The sequence below is a fragment of the Caretta caretta genome, chromosome 2 (genome assembly GCF_965140235.1).
Source record: "Caretta caretta isolate rCarCar2 chromosome 2, rCarCar1.hap1, whole genome shotgun sequence".
NCBI classification, from domain to species: Eukaryota; Metazoa; Chordata; order Testudines; family Cheloniidae; genus Caretta; species Caretta caretta.
The window spans coordinates 174,853,690-174,880,887 of NC_134207.1; the positions used below are offsets into that span (position 1 = coordinate 174,853,690).

Sequence of the window (27,198 nt, forward strand, 5' to 3'; positions counted from 1 at the left end):
GTAACAAGTTCTGGGAGGGAGGGGGGAGGAGCAGGAACGCATCACACTCAGGGGAGGAGGCGGGGAAAAGGCAGGGCCAGGGCAGGGATTTGGGGAAGGGGTTGGAATAGGGGCAGGGAGGGGGCGGAGTTGGGGCGGGTACTTTGGGGAAGGGGTTGGAATGGGGGTGGGACAGGGGCAGGAGGGGGCAGGACAGGGGCAGGGCTGGGGACAGTCAAGCACCCACTAGCGCCAGCAGAAGTCAGCACCTATGGCTAGATGGACCTTTGGTCTGACCCAGTATGGCCGTTCTTATGTTCTTAATATGTAAGGCTTTGGGGGGTTTTAACCAATTTTTACCAAAAAATTCTCAGGTTTACAAAAACTCTTGTTCCTTTTTTTCACACACATTTTGGACCACTCAAGTACATGAAAACAGCAATAAAGTTAAGAAAATCCAAAACACTATATTAGGTAGATGTTTATATTAATAATAAATTAGGTGACGTATAAATGCAAGACTTTCTGTTAAAGTAAGGCGATGTAGTGGAAAATACACACATGAACATGAGTTTATGTATATCAGTGCTCAAGTCCTAAATAAAGAAGTGCTGAAACTCCCTGGACCTGGCTACCTGCTCTGGAAGGATAGATGGTCAATTGGTAACCTAGTCAGACCTGGGGGACCCCCCCAGACCTCACTCCCTGCTCTGGAAAACTGTGAAATTAACTTTTTGCACGGATTTTCACCCTTTTTTAATTTTTGTAATAAACATCGATAATTTCCTGGGAAATTTTAAACAAAATAAAAACCAAAAACGAAGGCCTTGTTAATATGGCATGAATCGGTGTGTAACATAAATTATCAGGAACCTAGAGAACGTAGTGTAGAGAGGAGGACAAAAATAATTAATCATGACCTGTTTCAGAGTAGCAGCAGAGTAGTATCCGCAAAAAGAAAAGGAGTGCTTGTGGCACCTTAGAGACTAAAATTGTTAGTCTCTAAGATGCCACAAGTACTCCTAATCATGTCCCAATATTCAGATAGAAAACCGTGCTTATAAATGTCTGGGGTTCAAGCCAGAGAAACCAATGAAATGAAGAGTTAAAGCTGCCACTTTGGGTTTGATTCACCTCTGGGTGATGAAGGCTGCAGGCATAGGACCCCTGTGGTGGAAAATCCACTTGGAAGAGGGAGTTGTGGCAATGTAGCACCCCATGCATACACCTCTACCCCACTCCACAGATTGAAGACTGGGTAGTGTTTACTGGAGGATGTAGTAATTCAGTGCAGCCCTTGGGCAGACTCGAAACAGCAGGTCTTCCCCGAGAAACTAAAGCTGCTTCACCCCCACTGGAACTGCGCAACAGGGGAGCATGGTGACAGAAATACCACCTGCTGTCTAAAGGTGAATCACTAATGAAGGGAGACGCACTTGACACCTTTTAACTTGAATTTTCCCCTTTAGTTCATCCTAATAATAAAAAAACACAACTGTGTATGTCGGTGACAGAGATTAAAGTATCACCAACACAGTGAGATTGGGAGGGCATGGCGGGATGAGGGGAGTCAAGAGCCTGGAAGCCCCAGCTGTGCCAGGAGTCTGAGAGCTTGGGAACTGGTGCTTACTGGCTTCCTGTCAGCCTGCCTGATGGAATTTCATTTTGAAATGATTGAAATGAACCATTTTGATGAACATTTTTTAAATTCTAGTTTGCAGAGAATTTCAGAATGCGTGGTACTCATTCCAAACAGGAATAAAACAACATTCTGAAATTCTCCACGAAACAGTTGCTGTTCTCCATACAGCTCTGTAGAAAATCACAGTTCATGGTTTATTTTATTTAGGACTTGCAGTTTTCAGCACATCGAGACTAAGAGCCTGATATTTCCTTTCATTTACACCAGTATAAATCGAAGTTAGTCAAGTTACACAAGAGTAAAAACATTGGAGGTGAGAGAAGAATCAGGCTGGGACCTTATAATTTTTAAAAAATAAATAGTAAAGTGAATCCTTGCTCTTCTGCAGGCACACACTGACCTGCAAAGCACAAGCTCATGCATTACTAACATATCCCCATTTAAATGCAGATTTTTTGCTCTTTACACAGGACTTCAGGGAAATCCTCTCCAGATAAATTGTAATAGGATAGCAAATTTGTAATTCAATATTTCACTTTAACGTATGTTTCAGCTTATTGATCTTAATTTTCTATCACTTTTAATGCAAAATTTGCCTGGGGGGAAAGAGAGAGGATTGCATGCATTTTAATAAGGCTTGTAATTAATTATTAGTTATTTCTGATATTCCACATATCTGTGCCACCAGAGACATTGTGCTTATACCCTGGTGCCTATTTTCAATAATGGAAACTGGCAAGGTGTGACCTTACATATTGCTGGAAGTAACTGAGACAGAGAACTGGAAAGTGGAGGAAGGAAAAAGGGAGGCAGACACTTCACCATAAAACCTTTCTGGTCACAAGGGGATTGGGCTCTCCGACACATCTGGGTCAAAGTAAGGCCCCAATTCTTTGGTGGTAGCCACAGGATCAGGGCTTAAACGTTGTGGTCCTGATTCATTAAGTGACTGGAGAGAGAGTTGGGGGTGAATTTGGCTCTTTGTCCTCCCACACCCAAAGTTTAATTTCCCCACTAAACCGTCCCTTTTGCCCATTTGGACAATAACGATTTGCATTGATAACTGCTAATGTTGAGCGAGGTCTATCATTGTAATCTCTGTTGTCTGTTTGTACAGTACTTAGCATAGATTGATCCTGGTTTGTAACTGGCGGTCCTAGGTGCTATGGTAGTTCAAATAACTTATGGCAATAATTATTATTATCTTCAGAAACTTCACTGCCACCACCACCTCAGAATGTCATTTCTTACCTAATGCTATTTATTTATGCAATTAACTAGTTTGGAGAATACCGTGTTCAATTAACCCTTTAAGATTAATTTCAGGATTCCCTTGTGCCATGTAGTAGAATGGCTCCGCTTTAATGGCTGGAGGGCCTGGGGCTAGCCAACCCTGAGTACTAAAGGAGGCACACCTTGGGAAAGTAGCTGATCCCCTATAAAAAGCAGTAGGGGGTGTGGGTGGTTCGAGAAATAGAAAGCAGTGAAGGTATGGCGGGGTGGGTGACATCAGTAGCAGCAAAGCAAGATTACAGAGGCTTTGAGCTGTGCCAAGCTCTGAGAAAGAGAGCAAGAAACCCGCCAGCTAAGGGGAAAGAGACATTGAGCTGGTGTTCAGGCCTGAAAGGCCAGCGTGTGCTTGAAGACTGAATAAATTGGACCCCTGCTGGGGGCTGTTTTTATTTCCTTTGGACTTTTGAGTTTAAGGAACCCTGTGAAGGAAACAACGGGGGGGGGAGCACTGCTGAGCTACCTCTAGTCTGAAGGGGACGCTCCGATGTTGACCAGCTTCACTACATACCATATCCAGTGGTGTATTACAGTGAAATGCTTCCTTGTTCAGAGGGCTATACATCCTTCATTTCCCACTCATGAGATTCTGGGGATTTAAGTGAGTTGTAAGAGGTGCATAGGTCTATGCAAGCCCCTCTCCACAGGAATGAACTTCATCTTTAAACAATACTACTTATGACACATGGAAACCATGAAGGTAACCTTAAAGGGTTAGATATTTTTACTAATATTAAAATATGAATACATACAATTATTAAAATTTATACAATATTTGAGATCCAGTTCTTTGGATCAAGGACTGCCATTTACTCTTTGTTTTTATAGTGCTTAGCACAGTGAGGCTGTATGGTGGTTGAGGGTTATAATTTAATAATAACAAAAAAACCCAACTCAGTTGTTTTAATTGTTCTGATGTTGCAGATGAATGTCCAGTCCGCAGTACTGTGGAACCACAGAAAACAGGTGGTTTGGCAGCAGAATTTAGGTCTAGCTTACAGCATTGCCAATTCGAAGCAGTCATAAATCATGAGTCAAACCGCAATACATCATGAGATTAGATTAAAAATCATAAGGATTTTTAAAATAAATGTTCAGTTCTTTTTATTTGTCCTCCAGTTTCTGAAACTTTACAGTGGCCTTGGGTCACATTTTCAAGCTTTTCTGGGCAACAACAAGGGCTAAGCAACTTGTTTGTTTGTTTGATTGTTGGGGTTTTTTTTGGTTTAAATAAAGGCTGAGATTATCACCTAACCACATGTCCCCGGGGACTGTGGCTTTAAGAAGAACACCAAATATCAGAAGACCTGCAATGAAATCATGAGTTGCCTACACTGAGTTTACCATATATTATGTGAGGCTTTGTTTATAATTTGGTCATTATAGGTTAAAATGTACCAAAGAATATGTACATATGTAGTAGTGATCTCCATGTAATAAATTACATGTATCATGCCCCTTCAAAAGTCTCAGCTATCATCAGCCCCACTAATCCATCTCTTTCTACATTATTGCCAGCATTCCAAATCTCTGGGTAGCTTCAAACAGCTGTCATATCAAATAAAAACCACCAGAGAAATATTTCCCACTCCCCCCGCCCCCACGCAAATATTGACTTCCGCCCCCAAATGACAAGGTAATATTCCTTTGTGCACCAGAGATGGGCTGTGATTCATCAAGGCTAGAAATGGGAATTTTATATTCAGTGAAAAGGTTATAAATTTAGAAAGAGATCCCCACTTTTCCAAAGGCATTTGCTTTTAGCCCCGGAAATTCTTGTGATGTCATACATTAAAAGGACAGCATTATAGATGGCAGAGTTCCTTTTAGGTAATTTTTACAGTTTGAGAATATGTTATATTTTCTTTCCCTTGGAAGCCTGGACAATTAGACTCATGATATTAGAGCAGCTTGGCTTTACAGATGGAGGGATATGAAAAAATAATATAGCACATAGAGGTAGAACTTGTCAGAAGAAATTCAGCAGAATGGTTTTCCATCAGAAAATTCAGTTCCATCTGAATTGAAACACTTTGCAAAATCGTTTCATTTTCACCAAAATTCCAATTCAGAGCAGGGAAAGGGAGGAAAGAAACCTCCAAGATCAAAACAAGATGTTTCAGGATTATTGGAACTAAACTTTTGATTTTTCCTTTTGAAATGACTTTCATTATAAATTTTCTTATTCTGTGTTATAATTATAAAATAAAGTGAAAAATCAAAAAAGCAATTTTTCTGTTCTGAAACTGAATGAAAACAGATTTTGAAATCTCAAAATCCCCCCAAAAATATAACTTATGTTCTGTCTACATGGAGGTGTAAATAGGAGTAATGGGATAACACTAAAAAAAGGAAAATTTAATTAGAGTGAATAGCAGAAAAAGCTTCCTGCAAAGAGTAGATGAGCAATTGCTTGTGAGTTCTCAAGCTAGATTGGCTACAACATAACAATATGTACTATGGTGAATAATCTTGCATTGGCCAGGGAATGAAGGGATCAGATATTAACAAATAGAGCTTTACTGTTCCTATTTTCTGATACTTTGCGAATATTATAACCTAGAATCATGATGTTGTGACACAAACATTAGGATGTAATAAATTTTCCCTGCAAGACTAACAGTTAAACCTAGAAGCTGCATTAGTTCTATTACCTTTGCCAGCTCAACTCTATTTTGCCACACATTACTGCTCATTTGCTGGCTTAAAAATGTGCTTTCTTAATTACACGAGTTGAAATGTTGGCTGGGTGTGAAAGCAAATCATTTGAACTTTTCCATTTGAACTGTGTGAATCAATAAATTGTTGTTTATATCTTTTTGCATGTTCACCTCTGTTTCCATCCTTGCAAAGAAGAAAATCCCATGTAGATAAAGATAAAAGGCTCCCCCTATTGGATAGAAAGGGAGTTATTACTGACAATCTTTCTTTTAACTTATGTTTGTAGTGTTGTTGTCGCTGTGCTGGTCCCAGGGATATTAGAGAGACTTGTCCCTCTTTTAACTCACTTCATTTTTAACATTTTATTCATGAAGATGTACTGCTTCTGATATTGTTTTATTAAGATGACAGGTTCTTAATGCTTGCTTTGTTACTGAATTTTGGAGATTTTCATACTTGGAGATGAAACAATAGAAATAATTTTCATAATCTTAAGCAAGGTGCAAAAATATTACTAGTAAACCATCAGATTTATAGAGGAAATGTCCCAGGCTGTACAGATAAGTTGTTTAGGGGGGGGTTGTGTTTTTCCCTAAAGCTGCAATGTACAATCTGTGTACTATACTCAAAGATGATAAAATCAAATGTCTGTGAGGCAGTGTAAAGAAATTTTATGACATTTCAGATCATAAACAGCTTCTACAAGCTGACTGTATGTTATAATTGTTTAACTTAATCATCAATTTTTAGTATGAAAGTTCTGATATGCAGAGTTGGTTTCAAAGAAATAAGGTGAACTGCAAAGCTTGCAAAACAAAGCATGCAAACTATTTTAAGGCCTTCTCCAGAGGAAAACATTCTCCATAGGCCTCTATGACTATACAGCTGCAGAGGCTGCTCTCTCTTATGAAGGAGTAGTTCTCCCATTGTCTCCAGTCTAATGAAAATACCTAGCTGTTACACAGAGCTTTTCATCAGTGGGTCTCAAAGCAGTTTACAAAGGTCAGTATGATTATCCCCATTTTACAGATGGAGGAACTGAGGCACAGAGATGTGAATTGCTTGCCCAAATTCATCCAACAGGCCAGTGGCAGAGCTGGATATAAAACCCAAGTCTTGCCTACATGTCTGTCCAGTGCTCTAACACGAGCCAGCCATTATGTAGTCAGCCGACATGAACTCCTTCCATTCTTCTGACCTTTATCTAAGAACAACTGTAGCATGAGTCTTATTAGTCCTGGGGTAAATCTGCACCACTGCATGTACACAGAATTCATGTCCACTGCAGATTTCTTTGCTTCCCCGCAGAAAAAATGGCGTCTGACAGGGAAGCCGTAAGAGCGGTCACACGCCCCTCCCCAGCAGTGCAGGCATGTCATTTTGGGTGCCTGGAGCAGCTGGCGGAGACGTACATCATGGGGGGGGGAGGGTGAAGCCACGACCGGTGGCTCCTACCCTTTGCCAGGCTCAGCTGCTAGACCTGGCTGGGCTGGGGGAGGACAGGACTTTCTATTCCCCTGTAAGGAGTAGCTGGGGCTGGTCAGACCCACACCCAGAAACCTCCCCTGGCTGCAGAAAGCTCCACGCCCCATTGCTCCTCAGCCATAGAGGGAGGGGTCACTACACAGGGAGCTGCACCCCTGTCCACCCAACTCCTGTGCATCTGGACCTCTCATACCGTAACGCCCTGCTGAGCCTCGTCCCCCTGCACCCCTTCACCAAGCCTACCACACTCAACCTCCCACTGTGCCGACCTTCACCCACTGCATCCAGAGTCCCCTTGCACCCAGATCCCCCAGCCGAGCTCCAACCCCCCCGCACTCAGACCCCTCAGCTGAGCCCCAACCCCCTACCTCCACAGCCAGACCACCCCCCGCTGAGCCCCATGCACTCAAACCCTCAACCCGACGAGCCCCACCCCCCTGTACCTGGACCACCCTAATGAGCACTCAGACGCTCACCCACTGAGCCTCAACCAGCTGCACCCAGACCCCCACCCCACCAAGCCCCACTTCCCTAGCACTCAGACCCCACTGCTGAGCCCCTGACACCCAGACCCCTGCAACTAATGCCATTCCCCCATACTCAGACCCCCCCACTGAGCGCCAACCACCTTCACCTGGATCCCCCTGCAGGGTCCCATTGCCCCTGCACCCAGAATCCCCTCAGTGAGCCCCTGTGCATCCCAATCCCCCCCCCCCACACACACACACACGCACACACCCAGATGGCCCCACATAGAATCCTCTCAGTCCACACCTGGATCCCCCCACACTAAGTCCCTCCACACTTGGATCCTGCTGGGCTGAGCCTGCCCGCCCACACCTGGTGTGCCAGGGGCAGGGTCCCAGGGTGTTTCTGGGGTGGGCCTGGCCCTTGCTCTGTGTCAGGGTCAGGTGGAGTCTCACCGCCAAGTCCATGTCCCGGGGGGAGCTGCAAGGTGATCTCCCACCTCCATGCAGCCAGTGGCCTGTGCTTCCCACTACTGTCATGCCTCCCCATTTATTCATTGACAACATTTGCAGAATTTTAAAGTATTGTGTGCAGAATTCCGTCAGGAGTTGTTTTGTGTCTGATACAGCCCTCCCGGAACTATAACCTGTATTCTTCTTCGAGTGCTTGCTCACGTCGATTCCATTCTAGGTGTGTATGTGCCCACGTGTGCCGTCCTCAGAGATTTTTGCCTTAGCGGTATCCATAGGGTTGGCAGTGGCGCCCCTTTGAGTGCCGTGCTCATGTGCCAGTGTATCAGGCGCTGCTGACCCAACACCCTCTCAGTTGCTTCTTACCGCCCATGGGAGTTAGTCAGAGTGCCCTTCCTTGCATTGCAAGGGCTAGCGGTTTTTTGTCTACTGACTTCGAGCCTTAAGGCCTTGTCAATAATTTGTTTATAGTAGTTAGTGTTAAGTGTAATTAGTAGTTAGCAGTTAGGGTTCCAGGGGGGACTTCACCCCAGGCAGGGCATGCCCCAGGCTCCAGGGTATAAACCTTGCGCAGACTGCCACAGGCCTATGCCTCAAGTGCTTGGGGGAACCACACATTAGAGATAAGTGCTGAATCTGTAAAAACTTACGGCCCCGCATGCAAAAGGAGTGGGATATTCGGCTACGGGCGCTCCTCATGGAGTTCACCCTGCCAGGACTCGACAAGTACATTGGCCTTGGTGTGCAGTGCACCCCCGTCACTGGGGCCCAAAGAGAAGACCAAAAAGCATGGCTCCCCAGCACAAGGCAAAAAGGGCCATGGGTCATCGGACAACAGACCTGCTTTGGGCCACCCAGCCACTCTGAAGCTGCACGCTTGTACCTCCCCAGTCAGGACCCTTAGCCCCATGAAGGGTCCACCACCAACTTCCAGGAGCGGCATGGGACCTAAAACCTTGACTGACGCATTCACAGGCTCCCCCAGCGCTGAGCACAGGCCTTCGCCAGCAGTACCTGCCTCAGGAACCGGCAAAGGCTCCCCACAAGGGCAAACGAGTCCCTAAGACCACTCAGTCAGCAGTGGAGTGACGCCAATCCTCCAAGACGAAGCAGCGCTCTCCACCTCCGCACTGCAGATCGCCAGAGTCACAGCCCAGACCTTCTGGGGCTCACCCCCAGTCACTGGTCTCCGCTGACTTGACATGGATTGCCTAGAGGAAGACGCCAGTCTCCATACTACCAATGCCGGTCACCCTCTCAGTACAAGTCCCGATCGCCTGCCTCGTGGGAGCGCTCCACATTGCGTCCCCAGTTCCCATGTCAGACCTGATCTCCCATGTGAAGAACCACCCACTTATCATGGCTCACACCTGCCTGCGATTGCTAGGCCACATGGCTGCCCGGGACCAAGAATGTGCTAGCACAGAGGTGGGCAAACGACAGCCCTGTGGGATCGTCTTGCCCAGCCCTTGAGCTCCTGGCCTGGGAGGCTAGCACCCAGCCCCTCCCCTGCTGTCCCCGCTCCGCTGCAGCCTCAGCTCGCCATGCCGCCAGCACTCTGGGCAGTGGGGCTGCGAGCTCCCGCTGGGCAGCGCAGCAGCGGGGCTGGCTCCAGCTGCACGGTGCGGCTGCCAGACATGCCGCTCAGAGCAGCATGGTAACAGGATGGGGAGCAGGGGGGTTGGATATGGGACAGAGAGTCCCAGGGGGGCAGTCAGGGGACAGGGAGCAGAGGGCAATTGGATGGGGCAGAGGTTCTGGGGGTGGGGGCGGTCAGGGGATGGGGAGCAGGGGGGGTTGGATAGGCGTGGGAGTCCCAGGGGGCCTGTCGGGGGCAGGGGTGTGGCTAGGGGGCGGGGACAAGGGACCGTGAGCAGGGGGGGTTGGATAGGGTTGGGGTCCCGGGGGGGCAGTTAAGGGTCAGGGGTCCCAGGAGGGGGCAGTCGGGGACAAGGAGCAGGGGGGTTGGATGGGTTGGGGATTCTGAGGGGGGGCAATCAGAGGGTGGGAAGTGGGAGGGTGCAGAGGCCAGGCTGTTTGGGGAGGCACAGCTTTCCCCACCCGGCCTTCCATACAGTCTTGGAACCCCAATGTGGCCCTCCCGCCAAAAAGTTTGCCCATCCCTGTACTAGCAGATCACCTCAGCAGGACCTTCTCATCTTGCCAAAAGTGGTCGCTCCATCCAGAGGCAGCCAGTATGATCTTCCAAAAGTGGGGAACTCTCAAAGGTGGACTTGTTCGCATCCCGCCAGATCAGGAAATGCCATGTCTTCTGTTCCCTCTGGCAGATGGACAGGGGTTCCCTGTCAGATGCTTTCCTGCTTCCATGGTCGGGAGCCCTGATGTACGCCTTCCCGCTGGTACCATTGATCCACAGAGTCCTCATAAAGATCAAATGGAACAGGGTGAGGGTAATCCTGATAGCCCCCGAGTGGCCTCGCCAGCATTGATTGGCATGCTGCTGGACATTTTGGTAGCCGCGCCTCTGGACTAGCCCTCTGTGTCTGGACTGTTAGGGGGCTTATTCCTTCACCCACTTACTTCCCTGGTCCTTCTCGCATGAACAGAGAGCAACAATACCCAAAGTCCAAAGGTGCAAACAATTCGATGTTTATTGGGGTGAACTTCCAGGAAGCATGATTCCAGTTTCCTTCCTTAGTATCCTCCTTCCCAGCTCTGACACCACAGAGCCTTATACCTGTGTCCCTGTTCCCATTCCTGCCCTTAGCCAAGCATGATTCCAATTTCCCCACCCCCATTCCCTGTTCCCATCCCCCACACACACACTCACCCACGCACTCAATTCCTGATTGACTGCAGACTATATAGTAAAACTTGAGTTCTGCTTAGCTATGCCTTAACCAATCATTTTCCTGAAATTTAACTAACCAATCCTAACATATTGTAACATGATTATGTAACCAATTATATCCCACCACCTTAATTAGTTTACACCCAGCAAAATTAATTATACAGCAGACAGAAACAATCACAGAACCAGACAGAGATTATACAGACAAACAATAGCAAAGTGGGAACTATAATGACAAAACAATACAGAAGTGAGAATTTCACATCCCAGCTATTGATAAGTGAGTTCTTGCCAGACAGGATGCTATCAAACTAAGTTTCCTTTTACATTTTCTAGGCACTTCCCTTTCTCCAGAGGTGATAGGCACTATCAGGACAGGATTGTATTCCTAACAGCCCCATAGCACCTTATTTCAATGTGACTAGTTTGGAATGTGAGGATGTGACCATTGGCTTCCCAGCTATGGCAGCCTCTGCTGCTTAGCCAAAGGCCTTAGCCTAAGAACAGGGCCTCAGACTGTCACAGTGAGAGAAGGCCCTTACACCAGCAGACAGTGATTTTGATTTTTTCTTTTATACCTCTATAACTAGCCAAGTGATAAGAATACACCTAAATTCTTAGAGTACAGGCCTTTACAGGCAGGCCTGAATATCTATATCCTAACACGGACCTGCTGTCCCAGAACCACGGCAGTCTGCTGCACCCAAACCTGGAGGCGTTGCACTTGACAACATGGCTGCTTCATGGCTGAATGCGGAAGAGTGTGAATGCTTGACCCATGTGCAACAGGTCTTGCTGGGTAGCAGAAAGCCCTCCACTAGAGCGACTTACTGGGCGAAGTGGAAAAGATTCACATGCTGGGCTATAGATCAGTGCGACCGGGCCGAGCAGGCCTTGCTGCAGGTGATTCTGAATTATCCTCAAACTTCAGGCCTTGTTCCTGTCATCTACCTGGGTCCACCTGGTTGCTATTTCAGCTTTCCACACATCTCTCCCTCCCGTTCTAAGGAAGATCGGTCTTCGCGCATGACATGACGGCCTAGTTCTTGAAAGGTCGGAGCATCTTTACTGTCATGTCCGGGATCCTGTCTCTCCCCTGGGATTTGAATTTCATGCTTATGGGGCCTCCCTTCGAACCTCTGGCTTCCTGCTCTCTTCTCCTTCTCTCCTGAAGGTTGTGTTCCTGGTGGTGGTTACGTCCTCCCGCAGAGTGTCTGAGGTCAGAGCGCTTACATCAGAACCACCCTATATGGTGTTCTACAAAGATAAGGTCCAGTTGCAGCTGCACCCAGCATTCCTGCCTCAGGTAGTTTCCCAGTTTCATACTGGCCAGGACTTTTTCTTTCCGAAATCCCATAAATCTGAAGAGGAGAGCAGGTTACACGCTCTGGACATCCGGAGGGCGCTGGCCTTCTATATCGATAGGATACGGCCGTTCCATAAGTCAACGCAGCTGTTTATTGTGGTGCAGACAGGATGAAAGGTTGCTCAAAGGATTTAATCCTGGATCACAGCCTGCATCCGATACTGCTACGAGCCAGCGAGTGTGCCTCCACCGGTGATAGTCGAAGCGCACTCAACTGGAGCGCAAGCGTCATCAGCGGCTTTCTTAGCCTAGGTGCCGATCCAAGAGAGCTGCTATCTGGTCTGTCCACACGTTTACATCCCATTATGCACTGACCCAACAGGCTTGGGATGATGCTGGCTTTGGCAGGGCAGTGCTGCAAAACCATGAACTTGGAGCCCACCTCTATTGGCACTGCTTGTGAGACACCTAGAATGGAATCGACATGAGTAAGCACTCGAAGACAAAAAACTAATTACCTAGCTTTCATAACTGTTCTTCAAGATGTGTTGCTTATATCTATTCCATTACTTGCCCTCCTGCCCCTCTGTCGGAGTTGCCAGCAAGAAGGAACCAAGGGTGTAGGGTCGGTGGTGCCTGATATATCGGCACATGAGCACAGCACTCAAGGGGGCCCCACTGCCAACCCTATGGATACCGCTAAGGCAAAAATATCCGACAACCGTGCACATTGGCACGTGCACACCTAGAATGGAATGGACATGAGCAACACATCCTGAAGACCAACAGGAAAGGTAAGTAACCAGTTTTGGGGCAGGGTATGGTCTTGACCTAACACAGTACAGACGCTTCCCGGTTTACACAAGACCCGACGTACACAACTTCGCACTTACAGAAAAAGTTCCATAAACCAGAAATAGGATTTTCGAGTTGCAGAAATTGTTGTGTAACGTATGGGTATGTTTTTCCAACTTAAGCAAAATTTGAGTTATGGAAGGCTTTCCGGAACGGAACAATTCTGTAAGTCAGGGGGTGTCTGTAGCTGTTTCCTGTTGAATTTCTGTATTCTCGTATGGCAGTCATGCTGTGGGGGAACGTCATCAGGATGGGGGAGTAAAAAGCAGATGCCTCTGTGATCCGAAAGGTTTCCCAGACTTTTAGCAACTTAAGGAAGAATTTTGAAGGGACTGTGTGAATTGGACTCTACCATAATGAATGCTGACAGAGGAGAGAAGCCTCTCCTTGACAGTCCCAAATCAGGAACTAAAGTGAGGGTAGGGCCCATTGGAGCAGCAATTGAAGGTTTGACCTGAGGAAAGATTTCTTGAAAGTAAGTATATTAAAAAGTTAGGCCTAGTTCTTGTCTATCCTACTTCTTGAGGCCATGCAGAGGGATTGCTTTGCCCTAGATTTATGGCAACTCCCCTAGTTTGTGATTTAAGATGAGGGAGACAGTCCAGCACAGTGAGTTGTGGGAGGCAAGGAGCCAGTCAATACACATGAACTGCCCAACCCACATTCATGTCTGCAATGGGAATTTTACTTTCTTTGGGCTGCAGGTAAAGCAGCCCACTACTTAGTTGAAAAATGTAACTTTGTACGCTTTGTGCTCCCAGAAAGCAAAGACTTTTTCATTTATATTGGGCCACTTTATTGCAAATCCAGAGTGGTCCAGCTTCAGATCCAGCAGAACCAATGCATTTTTGCTGCATAAGTTAACAAGGTGGAGACCACAGACAGGGTCTTGCTGGTCTCTACACGCTCCTGAGCTCTGTTTCTGAAGGTCTCCCTGTACCCTGACATGTAGATTGTGCTACAATTTTGTGAACTATATGCTTATTTTACCCATCAGCTAGTAATAATGTAACTGATGGATAAAATAAGTACCTTTCATTAATATTTTCCTCAAATGTGGCTTGCAAAGGCCTTAGCCTTGTGACACTGCTTAGCAAAAATTGCAGATAATCTTGGAGTTCATGCTCTTGTTAAGCAGAAATTGGTACGGGTCTTACTGATCTTAAAATACACAGATGGATGGATATAATAATCTTTATATAGAGAGCCCTGCAAATCCACGGAGCATTTTTGTGGATAGTGGAGCGGATGCAGATACAACGGCACAGGGCTCTATGGATCTGGAGTGGAGACAGAGACTCATTTACACAGGGCCGAGCCAAGCTGAGCCTTGCCTAACCAAGTCCCAAACCACTTCAGAGGAGCTTTGCCTCTTCCCAGCACCTGCTGGGTGGCTTATAAAGTGCAGCCGGGTCCCCGGTCTCCATTTGCGGCAGCAGCAGCCACTTCCCCCCACCATTGGGGCTATGAAGCCAGGAAACACATCCAGGAAAAGGAAATGCAATTTCTGACAGAACCTGGAGTGCTTTAAATAGTGGTAAAAAGTCATCTCTGCGGGCTGGGAGCAGCAAGAAGGGAGAGTGAGAGGGGAAGGGGGAAAAAGGAAAAAAGGGAGGGAGACAGGGGATGGAGAGAGCATGAAGTACCAAGGAGCCAGGCCGCCTGGCTGACGGCTTGGGGAGCAGAAGGATGAAAATGAGCCAGGGGAGAAGTAGGAAACAGGAGCCCATCCCCAGCCTCTCAGGCTGGGTCCCCGCAGGGAGGGCAGACCCATAGGTGCAGCAGGGGCTCCAAGCCTGGGCCCCGTCCTGTCCCCCGGGGCGGCAGGCCCGATACCTGGCAGGTACATGTTTAGCAGCAGCAGCTGGGCTCCAGTGCCATGCCTCATGACAGTGCCTGTCCCACAGCATCCAGCTTGGGCATCCTGGGGGGGGGGGGGGGGGGGGGGAATTCTGGGGATTAGCCCAGCATGGTTCAATGCTGCCTTGCACCCTTCCTTCCACTAACAGAGGCATCGTACAGCCTCTCATGACTCTGTACTCCTGCCAGGTCTCTTCTGTGTTTTCCCTTCCCTTCAAGCTCTCAAAGTCTCTCTCAGGGGTGGGGCAGTCCTCACACCCACTGCCCTGACTATTTCACTCCTGTAGTGACTCAGGCGGTCTTCCCGTTCACTGCCACTCTGCAGTGTATGGAAGGGGAACCCAGGCCCATCCTCTACTCTGGGTTCCAGTCCAGAGCTCTACTGTGAGCAGGTAAGATCTGGTTCTTCCCAAAAAAGAACATAAGAATGGCCCTACTGGGTCAGACCAAAGGTCCATCTAGCCCAGTTTCCTGTCTTCCAACAGTGGACAGTGCCAGGTGCCTTAGAGGGAATGAACAGAACAGGTAATTCAAGTGATCCATCCCCTGTTGCTCATTCCCAGCTTCTGGCAGCTTATTGCCAGGTTGGTGGTAGAAGGTGACCCAAAAGTGAATAATAGCCTTTGCCTCTTTATCAGGCTGTGTATGGAACAAGCTCACTTCCTGAGCACCTCAGCTATAAGAGAAATTGCTTAGAATAGTGGTTCCCAAATTTTCGTATGTGGAGCCTTGCTGATGTATCTCAGTTCCTACTGTAGTTACATTAAAAGCTAAAAATAATCATTCTAATATGAACAAGCTTTAATGACTAGAGATGTTGATATCTAGTGTGATTATGTGGTGTACATCATCTTGCATGGGAGATAATATGTGGCAAAAGGCACAAGTACACCCCAACCTTTAAATTGGTGGAAAGGAGGTGGTAACAGAGTATGACAGTTTTCTCTTTTTAATCATACTGACCTTTAAAGATCCCATGGCACTTCATGCAAGTGTAAAGGAATCAACCCTGCTATCTTGGCCAGATTCCAATTTGAGTAATTACAATTCTGCCTACCTAAAATTCCCCTTGCAGGAATTTCACTTGGCTACTACATTCAGTTCCCTTCCTAAACTATTCCTGTGCATTGTTAAACAGCTGCTTTCTTCTACCCCTGGGTTTTCTTCATTCCAAAAGGAGATGACGCCTATATTTTGTTTATGAATCACTCTGGGCGAAAAAAGTACTTGCTTCATGTAAGTTGTTTCCTTCAACTGCCTTTCAAAAACACCTTTTTTAAAATGTGGATTGATGACTGAATTACAGCTGAATTCTTAACCTGCAGAGGAAAATGAAGAATCCTCTCTCATCTATTCTTATTTTCAATTAGTTTATGCATAAAAATAAATTTCAAACACACACACGCTACTGTCAGTTACTGTCCTGTCCTTTAAGAGTGGTTGCATTTTACTTTGTTATTCTGTAGTAGAGATGATGGATTTATTTTTAATTTATACAGAATTACCTTTAAAATGGCACATATTGGTTCAAGAATGGTTTGGATATAAAAATTTAGGGGACAAAAGGATATATATTCTTAGAATATATTGTCCTCATTGCAATCAACAGGAAATCGAAACCTCCTTAACCGGAGAAGAAATACATGTCACTTCATTTGCTTATTTGGCAGTTTGTTCCTTAAATGCCTTTCTAAAGAGATTTTTCCTGGTGTTTATTTAAATTATTTTTTATTATTTACAGCTAACCATGTGCTAAAGTTTGGAACGCTTGTCAGCACTTCAAATACCTACGATGAATCTGGAGTTGTGACCATAGAAACAGATAAACCGTTGCTGTGGACAATGGGTATCAAAAATAAGCAAAATGCTTAAGATTACAACTGCCTTTTTTTCAGCTGACTGAAGACTTTAAACATGTTGGAAAATTTCACTCATTAACAGAAACAATTATTGTGGCAGGAATCAAAATAAAATTCTTTTTTTTTTTTCCTTTGGAAGACCAGAGGGAAGGGAAAGATAGTGGAGTTTAATAAGTCAAGTGAAAAATCTTTAGGAAGATAGTAGTGACAAAACTGACTGAATAACTCATTCTAGTTCTGTGCATAGGACACATGCACTTCCTAAACCAGCAGCACTGAAAGGGACTAATGGGCATAGACTGACCGACTCTTACTCCTTGCAGGAGTGTGTCCATATTAGGTTTTAATATTACTGTTAAATCAGTGGTTAAAGAATCTCTTCTCGAGTCAAATTTTAATTGATGTATTATGTATATTTTTGACTTATACAAAATTAGTACAGCAGTATTGTAAGTAATCCTTTTGCTGTTTAATGTGACTAGAACAGGCTGATCTTCTGCCCTGCTGTTTAGTAACATAGATTTTAAGTCTACTTCACTTGAGTTAATTGCAAATTTTAAAGGAAAACAGCAATAAATACCACTGCAGTGAAGCTCAGAATAGCAGGCTGAGTATTTCTTTTAATGCTGCTGTCTGTGCTGCCATTTTACTTCTACTTTCCAGCATTAGGTACTATTTACAAACTTCTAATTAACAGAAGGTAAGCAGCATTCAACTAATCAAGTGCTCGTAAACTATCAGTGTGCAAGCTTTTATAGATTAAAACGTTCAGACTTGTCACAACTGTATGAGCTTTGTAGGCAGAAGTTCATGCAGGGTCTTTAAACAACTGGATAAAATTGCATTTTAATTTGGTTATCACAGCAGTCTCTTCAAATTTTACACACGGGTATATTTTCTTTTAAAGGGTTTGTTAATTTAAGGTGGCACAGAACGCATACATCATTGAATAGATGCTAAACACGATGGTATATAACAAATTTAGTGCTAATGTTGGTGTCAAGTTGCACCATCTTGAAAAGCGCTGTAAAGACAGTAGTGGAATCCAAAACTGTTTGGTAAGGAAGGATAAGGGCCCTGAGCTGATCTGTAAGTACGTCTGTAATATATGTATTTCAGTTGCTGCCTCTTAAAGAGAGTGTTTAGAACAAGATCTGAAAAACTAAACTACTTTTTGTAAGTAAAACCAAAGATCACATCAATTTAAAGACTAGAGCAAAATCTTTTCAGCTTGTTTCGTGCTTTTAACAGCATTTTATACAGGCACATTCCCCCTCCACCCCCCAGGTTACAAGACACAATATAGGAAAATGGAAGTAGGTTAGTATTTTTAACCTGAATAGATTTAGAGTTGGTTTTTAGTACCACCTAATGCTGGGCCAAAAGTAATATGTAAAAAATTATTCTACTGCTGAAAGCAGTAAACCAAGAAAGGCAGTTCAGTCACCTTACCTCATCTTGTACAACTAGCAGCACACAGTGATAAGTTATTTACTGAGCCTAGAAAGTTCAAAGAGTCAGTAAAACAAAATGAGACCAACTCAGATATCAAGCTTGTTTTAAATCTTAGCCTGGTTTATAGCAGTAAACAAACAAGATACAGACTTACGGAATATTAGTAAGCAAAAAAGCCCCCCACACTCCACCCCCATTGTCCATCACTCCAAACTTCAGGTAACAGATCTTGATGAGTGTTCAGCCACCACTGTAGAACAAGAGAATTTGATCAGTGTCAAGTAAGACTGCTATCTTAAGTTACATCATCCCATTCTAACTGGAACAAAGTCCCCACTATGCCTTAAAAACAGCACAGACATTACACAGCTCCTTCTCTGAGACAGGTTTCTTAATTTGAGGATCATACCACTCTTGCTCCAAAAGGGGTAGTAAACAGATATCAGAGGAGTCCCGATACTTTTGCTGTAATATGCGTCCCTACTAGGGAAATGATTGAGAACAACTTTTGGCAAAACAATTGCTATTTTAACCAATTAAGAAGCCTTAACTGAAGTGTTTGAAACCTTCAATATCAGTGATTTTTGTAGTGCTACTTACCAGATTGATTTAAGGTTCAATGTTCATATGCAAAAGCTTAATACACAAATTGTGGTGTATTGTACAAAAGTTATGATTATGTAAAATTGGAAACACTGCTTTACTTTTAATAAAGGTATTTTTAATACTATTTATTAGCTTTGTTGGGTGACTTCTTCCAATACAACCTCAAGACTATATGGCTCATTTATACACATTCTCTGCAAGTGTTCAGGTCACTTGGTGAAATTTCTAAAAATTTCGTGAAAAGTTAAAAGAATGCAAAATCCAAACAAACTATCCACTGTATTATCTAAACATGCACTCATTTTAAATAAGTCTGCATATTTATATTGTGTTTTGACAAATAAAGCTTCTATTTTCAAAGTTTCAATTATTTTGGTAATTTATTTCAAAATACCTGTCAACAATACACACAATGACAAAAAAAGATTCCCCCAGGAGTTAAAGAAACCCTCTGACAACCCAGTTCCTGTTGGGAGGTATTGGAGGGGGCTGTGTGGGGTCCCCAGATCCCAGACACCTGCACTCCCCTCCCTCCAAGCCCAGACTCACTCAGGAACATATACACCCCTCCTCCCAGAGCCCAGCTGCACGCACCCCCAAATTCTTTACTGTCCCACCATGGGACTGTGCAACCCTGCTCTTCCTCACCCTCTGCCAGAGCTGGGTCTCCCAGGCCCTCTCCTGTCCCCAGAAGAATGAGGATCAAGCTGAGCAGCCTGGCACACCACTTACTGTAAGCTGTGCTCTGCTGAGTCCAGTGGCCCCTAGTGGTGGCCAGCAGCTCTGCAGCCCAATTCTGCCTGGGAAATATGTAATTCTGCACAAATTCTGCATTGCACAGTGATGCAGAATTCCCCCGGAGTATTTAAATGTTCAACATTTAGCTTCTAAACCTCTTCGGCCATCTTCTCTCATCTACAAGTGCAATGATAGTACTAAAATTTTGCAGTATATTATTTAGTAAACAAAAGATGAAGCACTAATATCTGAAAGCAAAATCGATTTACTGAAAACTCCTAAATGTTTACAAGATATATATAAAGTTGCTGAAGTGCTCATGTACTATAGTGATGGGGGCCACATAAGTTATTGGATAAATGAATACCAAAAGTTATGTTCATTGAAATACTAAGTTTAGTTATCAGTTCAATTCTGAACACTGTGTTATTCTTGTTCGGATACTAGCATTAGCCTTTTATCAGATTTACTTACACAATGATGTTGTTGATAGGGATATGGATCAATTTCACAAAGAAACCAATAAATCCCATTATCGCAAAACCTATTGCTGTTGCCATGGCAATCTTCTGGAATTCTGCAATTTAAGAAATTATCGGTTTTAGTCCTGTAAATTTAAACCTACCACTTAAAATGCAGATTAGGTTACTACAATGACCATGGAGATTTGTGCCTTTGAAAGTTTCTCCCAATGTTAAGATAAAAGACACTTTAGAAGTGTCATTTAGATGGTAATGCCCAGAGACAGACAGTTATTTCATTTCTAAAAATAACCCAAGTTTTATTAATGCTAGGTTTCCAGGGATTAATACTTATAGGATTACAAAATATAGAATCATGCATTACTTAAAGCCAGATAAGCTAACCTGAACTTTTAAGTCACTGACAATACTGTAAACAAAGTACTTAAGCATTCAATTTCCAAAAGAAAATAAGCGAAATCAAGTTAGTGACAATGGAAAAGATTAATTTGAGCAGACTAAACATCAGGATGTGAAGTGTCCATAGAAACCATCAAAAGGATTCTGAAATTAAGAAATTTACATTTCAGAACACTTCAGCTGTGTAGAGTGCTTCAGAAACTCACTACCATACTGCTATCACAAGTTTGACTTCAGCAAAATGTATACCAGGAAAAAAAAAAAAAACTTTCAAATTAGTTTGGTTATATGCAGAATTAAGTGCATCTCATGATTTTTCAGACAAAACTGGTTTGCTACATAAATGCAGAACTGAGAGAATCAGTCAACGTGAAAAATAGACATCAGTATGCCTATAAACACATGAAGTTCCTGTTCTTTGTGTTTCAGGCAATATCATAAGATAGAAAACTGAAGCGAAATGAGCATTATGGCCCTAGTTTTTTTGCATACTTTACCTTTTCTGTCTGGCTTAGTGCATCTTTTAACAAGCCTGATGGAATCTTTTACAAATTGACGACTTGGCTCAACAAATTGCATTACTTGATCCATGATCGCCTGCAAGAGTGTTACATTTTAATACACAGATTGTTGCAAGAATCATTTTGAAAAATCATTTCACATCTTACATAAAGAGGCAAATCCTGCCTTTGCCCCTCTGCTGGTCTTCTTTAATGTACATTAAACATTGAATGTGAAAATTGTTAACACTTTAATCACACACAAGGTCAGGATTCTATGTTTTTTTTTTAACAAAGATGTTAAAAATCCGTATTTTGTTGCAGGGTATGTTCCTTTTTCTTGTGGAATTAGATCGCCCAACATTTGATATATTCACACTAGCTTTTATTATTTGTATTACCACACCGGCTAGGAGCCGCAGTCAGGAAGCAGGACCCTGCTGTGATTCACTACTAGGTACTACTCCCTGAAGAAGAGGAATGACTCGCCAAGCTCTCCACGGGGGGTGTCGAGGGGGACAGGGAGCTGGCAGAGGGAACGGGGCGGGAGGAGGGAACCACGGGCGCTGCCCAGGCTCAGGGCTAGGCGGGTTTATAGCCGGGATTTTGCGGACCACCCACAACCGAGGCTTTCGCCAGACTCCCGCTCCCTTTTCCCTTGACACCCGCTCCACTTACGGAGGGCGCCGGCCCCAGCCCTCCAGGCCAGCCCCAGACACGAGCGCAGCGACCCCCGGGCCCGCTGCGAGGCTCGCCGGCCCGTCACAGCCCCAGGAGCGGCCGCAACGTAGGGGAGGGGGGGAGGGGGGTCAGAGACGGCGGGCCCCCCCCTCACCGCTCCCGCCCCGCTCAGAGCTACCGAGAGGGAGCCGGCGGCGAGCGCCCAGCGCGCTGCCCCCGGGGACCCCGCACGGAAAGCGGCGGCGCTCGGCCGCCTTGGCTCCCCGCGCAAGAAGCGCCGTCCCCTCCCGCACCGGCCCCCTGGCGGAGGAGCCGCTCCCGCTCTCACCTCGGGCTCCGGGACCGAACGAACCGCTCGCGCTAAGGACACGTAGCAACTGCAGACTCCACGGCCGAGGAACCGGAACAAGAAACTTGCCCCGGAACTGACGCCCCCCTCTCCAGGCCGCCGTCACAGGCTCCCCGCTGGGCCCACGGCAGCATGAGAGAGGACCCCTCCCCTCCCGAAGGCATGCGCTCTGAGGCGCTGTGGCAGGCCACGCCCACTCCCTTGTGGGTGGGGAGAGGATGGGCATTGCGATCTGCGGCTGCGCAGATGGAGAGCGTTAGGCGCTGAAGAAGGGACGGGGGGCGTGGAGCGCTGGAGTGTGGTGCGCGCGACACCGCCCCCGCGCGCACCTCTCTCGCTTCTGTGTGTAGGTTTCAATACGGCCCATCGCCCCGCTGGTCCCCGTCGTTGTTGGGGGAGCTTGGGGACGTAACAGCCCCCGTTCTCGTTTTTACTGACTGGTTACATTGCCATAATGGAGCGTCCCATAGTAGCAGCAGCGCTGTGGTGAGCCACTGTGTTAATTGTATTGCAGGAGAGACTGTGAGCCCCATTCAGATATGAGGATCCCGGCACTGTGCAAGGTGCTGTACAAAAGTAGAGCAAAAAGAGGGGCTCTCCTTCCTTCTCTGCCCAGGGACTCAATGCACCTCTTGCAAGCATTACCCATCTGGGGAGCCTCTGGGCTAGAGTTTCCCATGGTGGGCTCTTCCCAATAGACAATACAGTGGAGGGGAGTCCTATAGGCAGCCAGTGGGGCAGTGGCTGTTATTTTCCTTGTTTTGACGTGTAAGGGATTTCTGCTGTTTTAAAATAACATGCAAACCCAGGGGCACCATTTTTTTTATTTGTTAGGCAAGAGGAAAATCCCCTGCCCTAATAGAGCTCAAATTTTCACATCTGGTTGCCTGAACTTAGGCTTCAAAATCTGTATTAGGCACCCACACAAAAATGGACAGAATTTTCAAAAGTGCTGAGGAACCCTGGCTTCCACTGGCTTCAGTGTGATTGTCTGGGGGAGAGGGGGATGCTCAGCAGTGGTAAAAATTAGACCTCTTCTATGCACCTGTCCAAATATGTATCAGGAGCCTAACTTCAGACACCTAGGATCCAAAAGCCCAGAGGTAAGTCAAACACATGGTGACTTGGGAGAAGGGTTAGACTCTGGGGGGAGCATAGGCCATTAGAGCAGGGACAAAGGAGAGCCAAGAGGATATGGGGGAAATGAAATCAGTATCTTACATGTGTGTATACTAAAGCAAGAAATATGGGGAATAAACAGGAAGAACTGGAAATACTAGTGAATAAACACAACTATGACATAGTTGGCATCACAGAGACTTGGTGGGATAATACATGACTGGAATATTGATATAGACGGGTACAGCTTGCTGAGGAAGGAGAGGCAGGGAAAACAGGGAAGAGATGATGCCTTGAGCATCAAAGATGTATACACTTGGACTGAGGTTGAGATGGAAGTAGGCTACACACTTGTTGAAAGTTTGGGTAAGGAGACGAGGGGTAAAAAAGCAAGGGTGATGTTCTGCAAGTTCTTAGAATGCATTGGAGATGATTTTTTATTTCAGAAGGTGGAGAAAGCTACTAGGGGAGAGGCTGTTTTATTCTTATTTTGACAAATAGGGAGGAACTGGATGAGCGTTTAAAAGTGGAAGGCAGCTTGGGTGAAAGTGAGCATGAAATGACAGAGTTCATGATTCTAAGGAATGGAGGAGGGAAAACAGCAGAATAAAGATAATGGATTTCAAGAAGGCAGATTTTATCAAACTCAGAGAGTTGGTAGGTATGATCCCATGGGAAGCAAGACTAAGGGGAAAAACAGTTCAAGAGAGCAGTTTTTCAAAGAGACAAGGCACAAGAAGAAACTATCCCATTGTATAGGAGAGATAGGAAGAGATGACCTTGGCGTAACCAGGAGATCTTCAATGATCTGAAACTCAAAAGAGTCCTACAAAAAGTGGAAACTAGGTCAAATTATGAAAAATAATACAAACATCCTGGAATATAAACAACATGAGCATGTAGGGACAAAATTAAAAGGGCCAAAGCACAAAATGAAATTAAACTAGCTAGAGACATAAAGGGGAACAGGAAAACATCCTACAAATACATTAGAAGCAGGAGGAAGACCAAGGACAAGGAAGTCCCATTACTCAATGATGGGGGAAAGATAATAACAGAAAATGTGGAAATGGAACAAATTTTTTTGTTTCAGTTTTCACCAAGAAGGTTTGTAGCTATCGGACATCTAACACGGAACGACAGTGAAAATGTGTAGGATCTGAGGCTAAAATAGGGAAAGAACAAGTGTCAAGGTTCCTCCCCCACTCTGAACTCTAGGGTACAGATGTGGGGACCTGCATGAAAAACCTCCTAAGCTTATCTTTACCAGCTTAGGTCAAAACTTCCCCAAGATACAAAGTATTCCACCCGTCGTCCTTGGATTGGCCGCTACCACCACCAAACTAATACTGGTTACTGGGGAAGAGCTGTTTGGACGCGTCTTTCCCCCCAAAATACTTCCCAAAACCTTGCACCCCACTTCCTGGACAAGGTTTGGTAAAAAGCCTGACCAATTTGCCTAGGTGACTACAGACCCAGACCCTTGGATCTTAAGAACAATGAAAAAGCATTCAGTTTTCTTACAAGAAGACTTTTAATAAAAATAGAAGTAAATAGAAATAAAGAAATCCCCCCTGTAAAATCAGGATGGTAGATATCTTACAGGGTAATTAGATTCAAAAACATAGAGAACCCCTCTAGGCAAAACCTTAAGTTACAAAAAAGATACATAGACAGAAATAGTTATTCTATTCAGCACAATTCTTTTCTCAGCCATTTAAAGAAATCATAATCTAACACATACCTAGCTAGATTACTTACTAAAAGTTCTAAGACTCCATTCCTGGTCTATCCCCGACAAAGTCAGACTATAGACAGACACACAGACCCTTTGTTTCTCTCCCTCCTCCCAGCTTTTGAAAGTATCTTGTCTCCTCATTGGTCATTTTGGTCAGGTGCCAGCGAGGTTACCTTTAGCTTCTTAACCCTTTACAGGTGAGAGGAGCTTTCCCCTGGCCAGGAGGGATTTCAAAGGGATTTACCCTTCCCTTTATATTTATGACAACAAGTTAAAAATTACTTAGACAAATTGGATGTCTTCAAGTTGGCTGCGCCTGATGAAATACGTCCTAGATTACTCAAGGAGCTGTCTGAGGAGATATGAGCCATTAGTGCTAATCATCGAAAACTTATGGAAGACTGGAGAGATTCCAGAGGACTGGAAGAGGGCAAATATAGTGCCCATCTATAAAAAAATGGGAATAAGGGCAACCTGGGGAATTACAGATCAGTCAGCTTAATTTCAGTGCACGGAAAGATAATGGAACAAATAATCCATCAATTTGCAAATACCTAGAAGATTATAAGGTGATAAGTAAAGTCTTTTTTTTTTTAAGCAGAAAAGAATTTTATTTGTATAACACTTACAAAAATCACCAAAAAGGAAAAAACAAAACTATGCAACAAAACAAAAGCAAACGCAAGGTATACCACAGCAGCCTTCAGGAGGGAGAAGTGTTCAGGCTAGCCTGGGCCCAGAGCAGGGGGGCTTCCTCGACACTCATGGTCTTCCACCCTCCTGAGTTACCTGGTGGTCTAGAGCGGGGGGGGCTTCCTCGACACTCGGGGTCTTCCACCCCCTCGAGTTACCTAGTGCCATGCCCAGTGTCATCGATTATTCCTCTCCTGAGAGTGCCCCACAAGATGGGCACGGCTGCGGGGTGGGCAGTTTGGGGGGGGGGGGGGGGGAGGATGTACACCCACGTGTGATAGGACCCTTCCTAGGTGATGGTGATGATGGTATCCACAGCGGCAATGGCTGGGGCTGGGGTCTCTCACTCTTCCCCTCAATCAAAGGGTCAGATGGAGGGAACCGGACAGGGTCACCGAGCAGAGAACCTCAGACAGCGCCCACCGCTCCTCGAAGGCGTCAAGGGAGTCGGTGGACGCTGCCCAGAGGAACTCCACCCAGATACGTGAATGTACTGAGGATCGGAAAATGGCCCTACAGTTGCAGGATGCTTCATTGACCAACCTCCTCTCTCTGGTTTTATAGATGGCTGTTTTAGCTAGGGCTAGGAGGAGGTTAACCAGGAGATCCTGCGACTTTGTGGGGCCATGGATGGGGAGTGTGTAAATAAAAAGGTGAGGGGGAAAGTGCAGCCAAAAGCGTAATAAAATATTCGTGAGGAGCCGGAAAAGGGGCTGCAGCCTGGCACACTCTAAATATACGTGTGCCAGGGTTTCCCTCACGTCGCAAAAACGGGAAGTATCCGGGATGGGGGTGAACTGCGTCAAAAACACGCCTGTGCTCACAGCTCCGTGAAGGAGCCGCCAGCTAATGTCCCTGACGGGCCTCGGGACCAAGGTGGAATACAGGCTGGCCCACTGGAAGTAACAGTCAACATGGATTTGTCAAGATCATGTCAGGCCAACCTGTTATAGGATGTTGTGTAGTAACAAGATAGATGGGCTGATAACTATTCTAATTCAGGGCTAGTCTACACTGGCAAAGCTTTAACATGGCTTGTGTGGTTGCTCTCCCAGCGCTCTAAAAAAACCCACCGCCACGAGGGGTGTGGCTTCCAGCACTGGTGCACCGTCTACACTGGTGTTAACATTGCTGAAAATTTGTGCTCAGGGGGATGTTTTTTCACACCCCAAGCGAGAAAGTTGCAGCACTGTAAATTGCCAGTGTAGACAAGCCCTTAGTTGTTTAGCAGGACCCCCACCCCATAGACAGATGCTGGAGGGGTAAAAGATCCTATCATCTGGTATTGCTTAAAATAAAATAGATCACGATAAAGGTGTAAAGCAGGTAAGTAATTTATTGAAGGGTAAGATACAGTAGTGGGAGAGGGGGAAGCAACATATATAAAACAGATCAAACTGAATATATAACAGCTCGGTGGTTTATATTCCAAGGCAGGCTTGAAGCCCAGACCCTACCAATTACCATGACAGACTACAGGCATGTGAGTAACAATTAATGTTACTTTCAGATGGATGACACCGAAACACAAAACGGACAGCGTGTCAACTCAGTCTGTCTCAGCTTCAGCGGGAAGGATCCAGAACTTCTGTTGTGATGTTGGAAGCTCACAGGAGGAACTCAGATCAGATATGCTGTTACTCAGGTAAACTCTGACTCCTTGGATCTGTTGATCTTGCCCCTTGAAGACTGCACAGATAGAACTGACATGGGCTGCCTCCAGGGTGGACAGCACCAGTGACTGGCTCACT

General features: G+C 45.4%; 2 protein-coding genes and 1 long non-coding RNA gene across 7 annotated transcripts in view; 2 read left to right on the top strand and 1 right to left on the bottom strand.

Annotated features, from left to right (window-relative positions):
* The window catches only part of TPK1 (thiamin pyrophosphokinase 1), a 480,210-nt gene extending 461,338 nt beyond the window's left edge, over window positions 1-18,872 (top strand). For 3 of the 4 annotated variants that reach the window (XM_075125594.1, XM_048839084.2, XM_048839083.2), the window contains one exon: window positions 16,570-18,872. In XM_075125594.1, coding sequence (XP_074981695.1) covers window positions 16,570-16,700 — 131 coding nt within the window. In that variant the 3' untranslated portion in view covers window positions 16,701-18,872. The remainder of the gene's footprint in view (window positions 1-16,569) is intronic. The other variant, XM_048839088.2, reaches the window with a different exon arrangement.
* Window positions 18,242-22,032, bottom strand: SEC61G (SEC61 translocon subunit gamma). Its single transcript, XM_048839089.2, has 4 exons — window positions 21,877-22,032; window positions 20,865-20,964; window positions 19,961-20,063; window positions 18,242-18,392 (listed from the first exon to the last, which is right to left on the bottom strand). The coding sequence occupies exons 2-4, from the start codon at window positions 20,956-20,958 to the stop codon at window positions 18,383-18,385; spliced, it is 207 nt and encodes a 68-aa protein (XP_048695046.1). The 5' UTR covers window positions 20,959-20,964; window positions 21,877-22,032; the 3' UTR covers window positions 18,242-18,382.
* A 221-nt stretch (window positions 22,033-22,253) lies between these two features.
* The window catches only part of LOC142071141 (uncharacterized), a 45,958-nt gene continuing 41,013 nt past the window's right edge, over window positions 22,254-27,198 (top strand). The window contains exons 1-2 of one of the 2 annotated variants that reach the window (XR_012667136.1): window positions 22,254-23,000; window positions 26,958-27,092. This is a non-coding gene — a long non-coding RNA (uncharacterized LOC142071141). The remainder of the gene's footprint in view (window positions 23,001-26,957; window positions 27,093-27,198) is intronic. The other variant, XR_012667137.1, reaches the window with a different exon arrangement.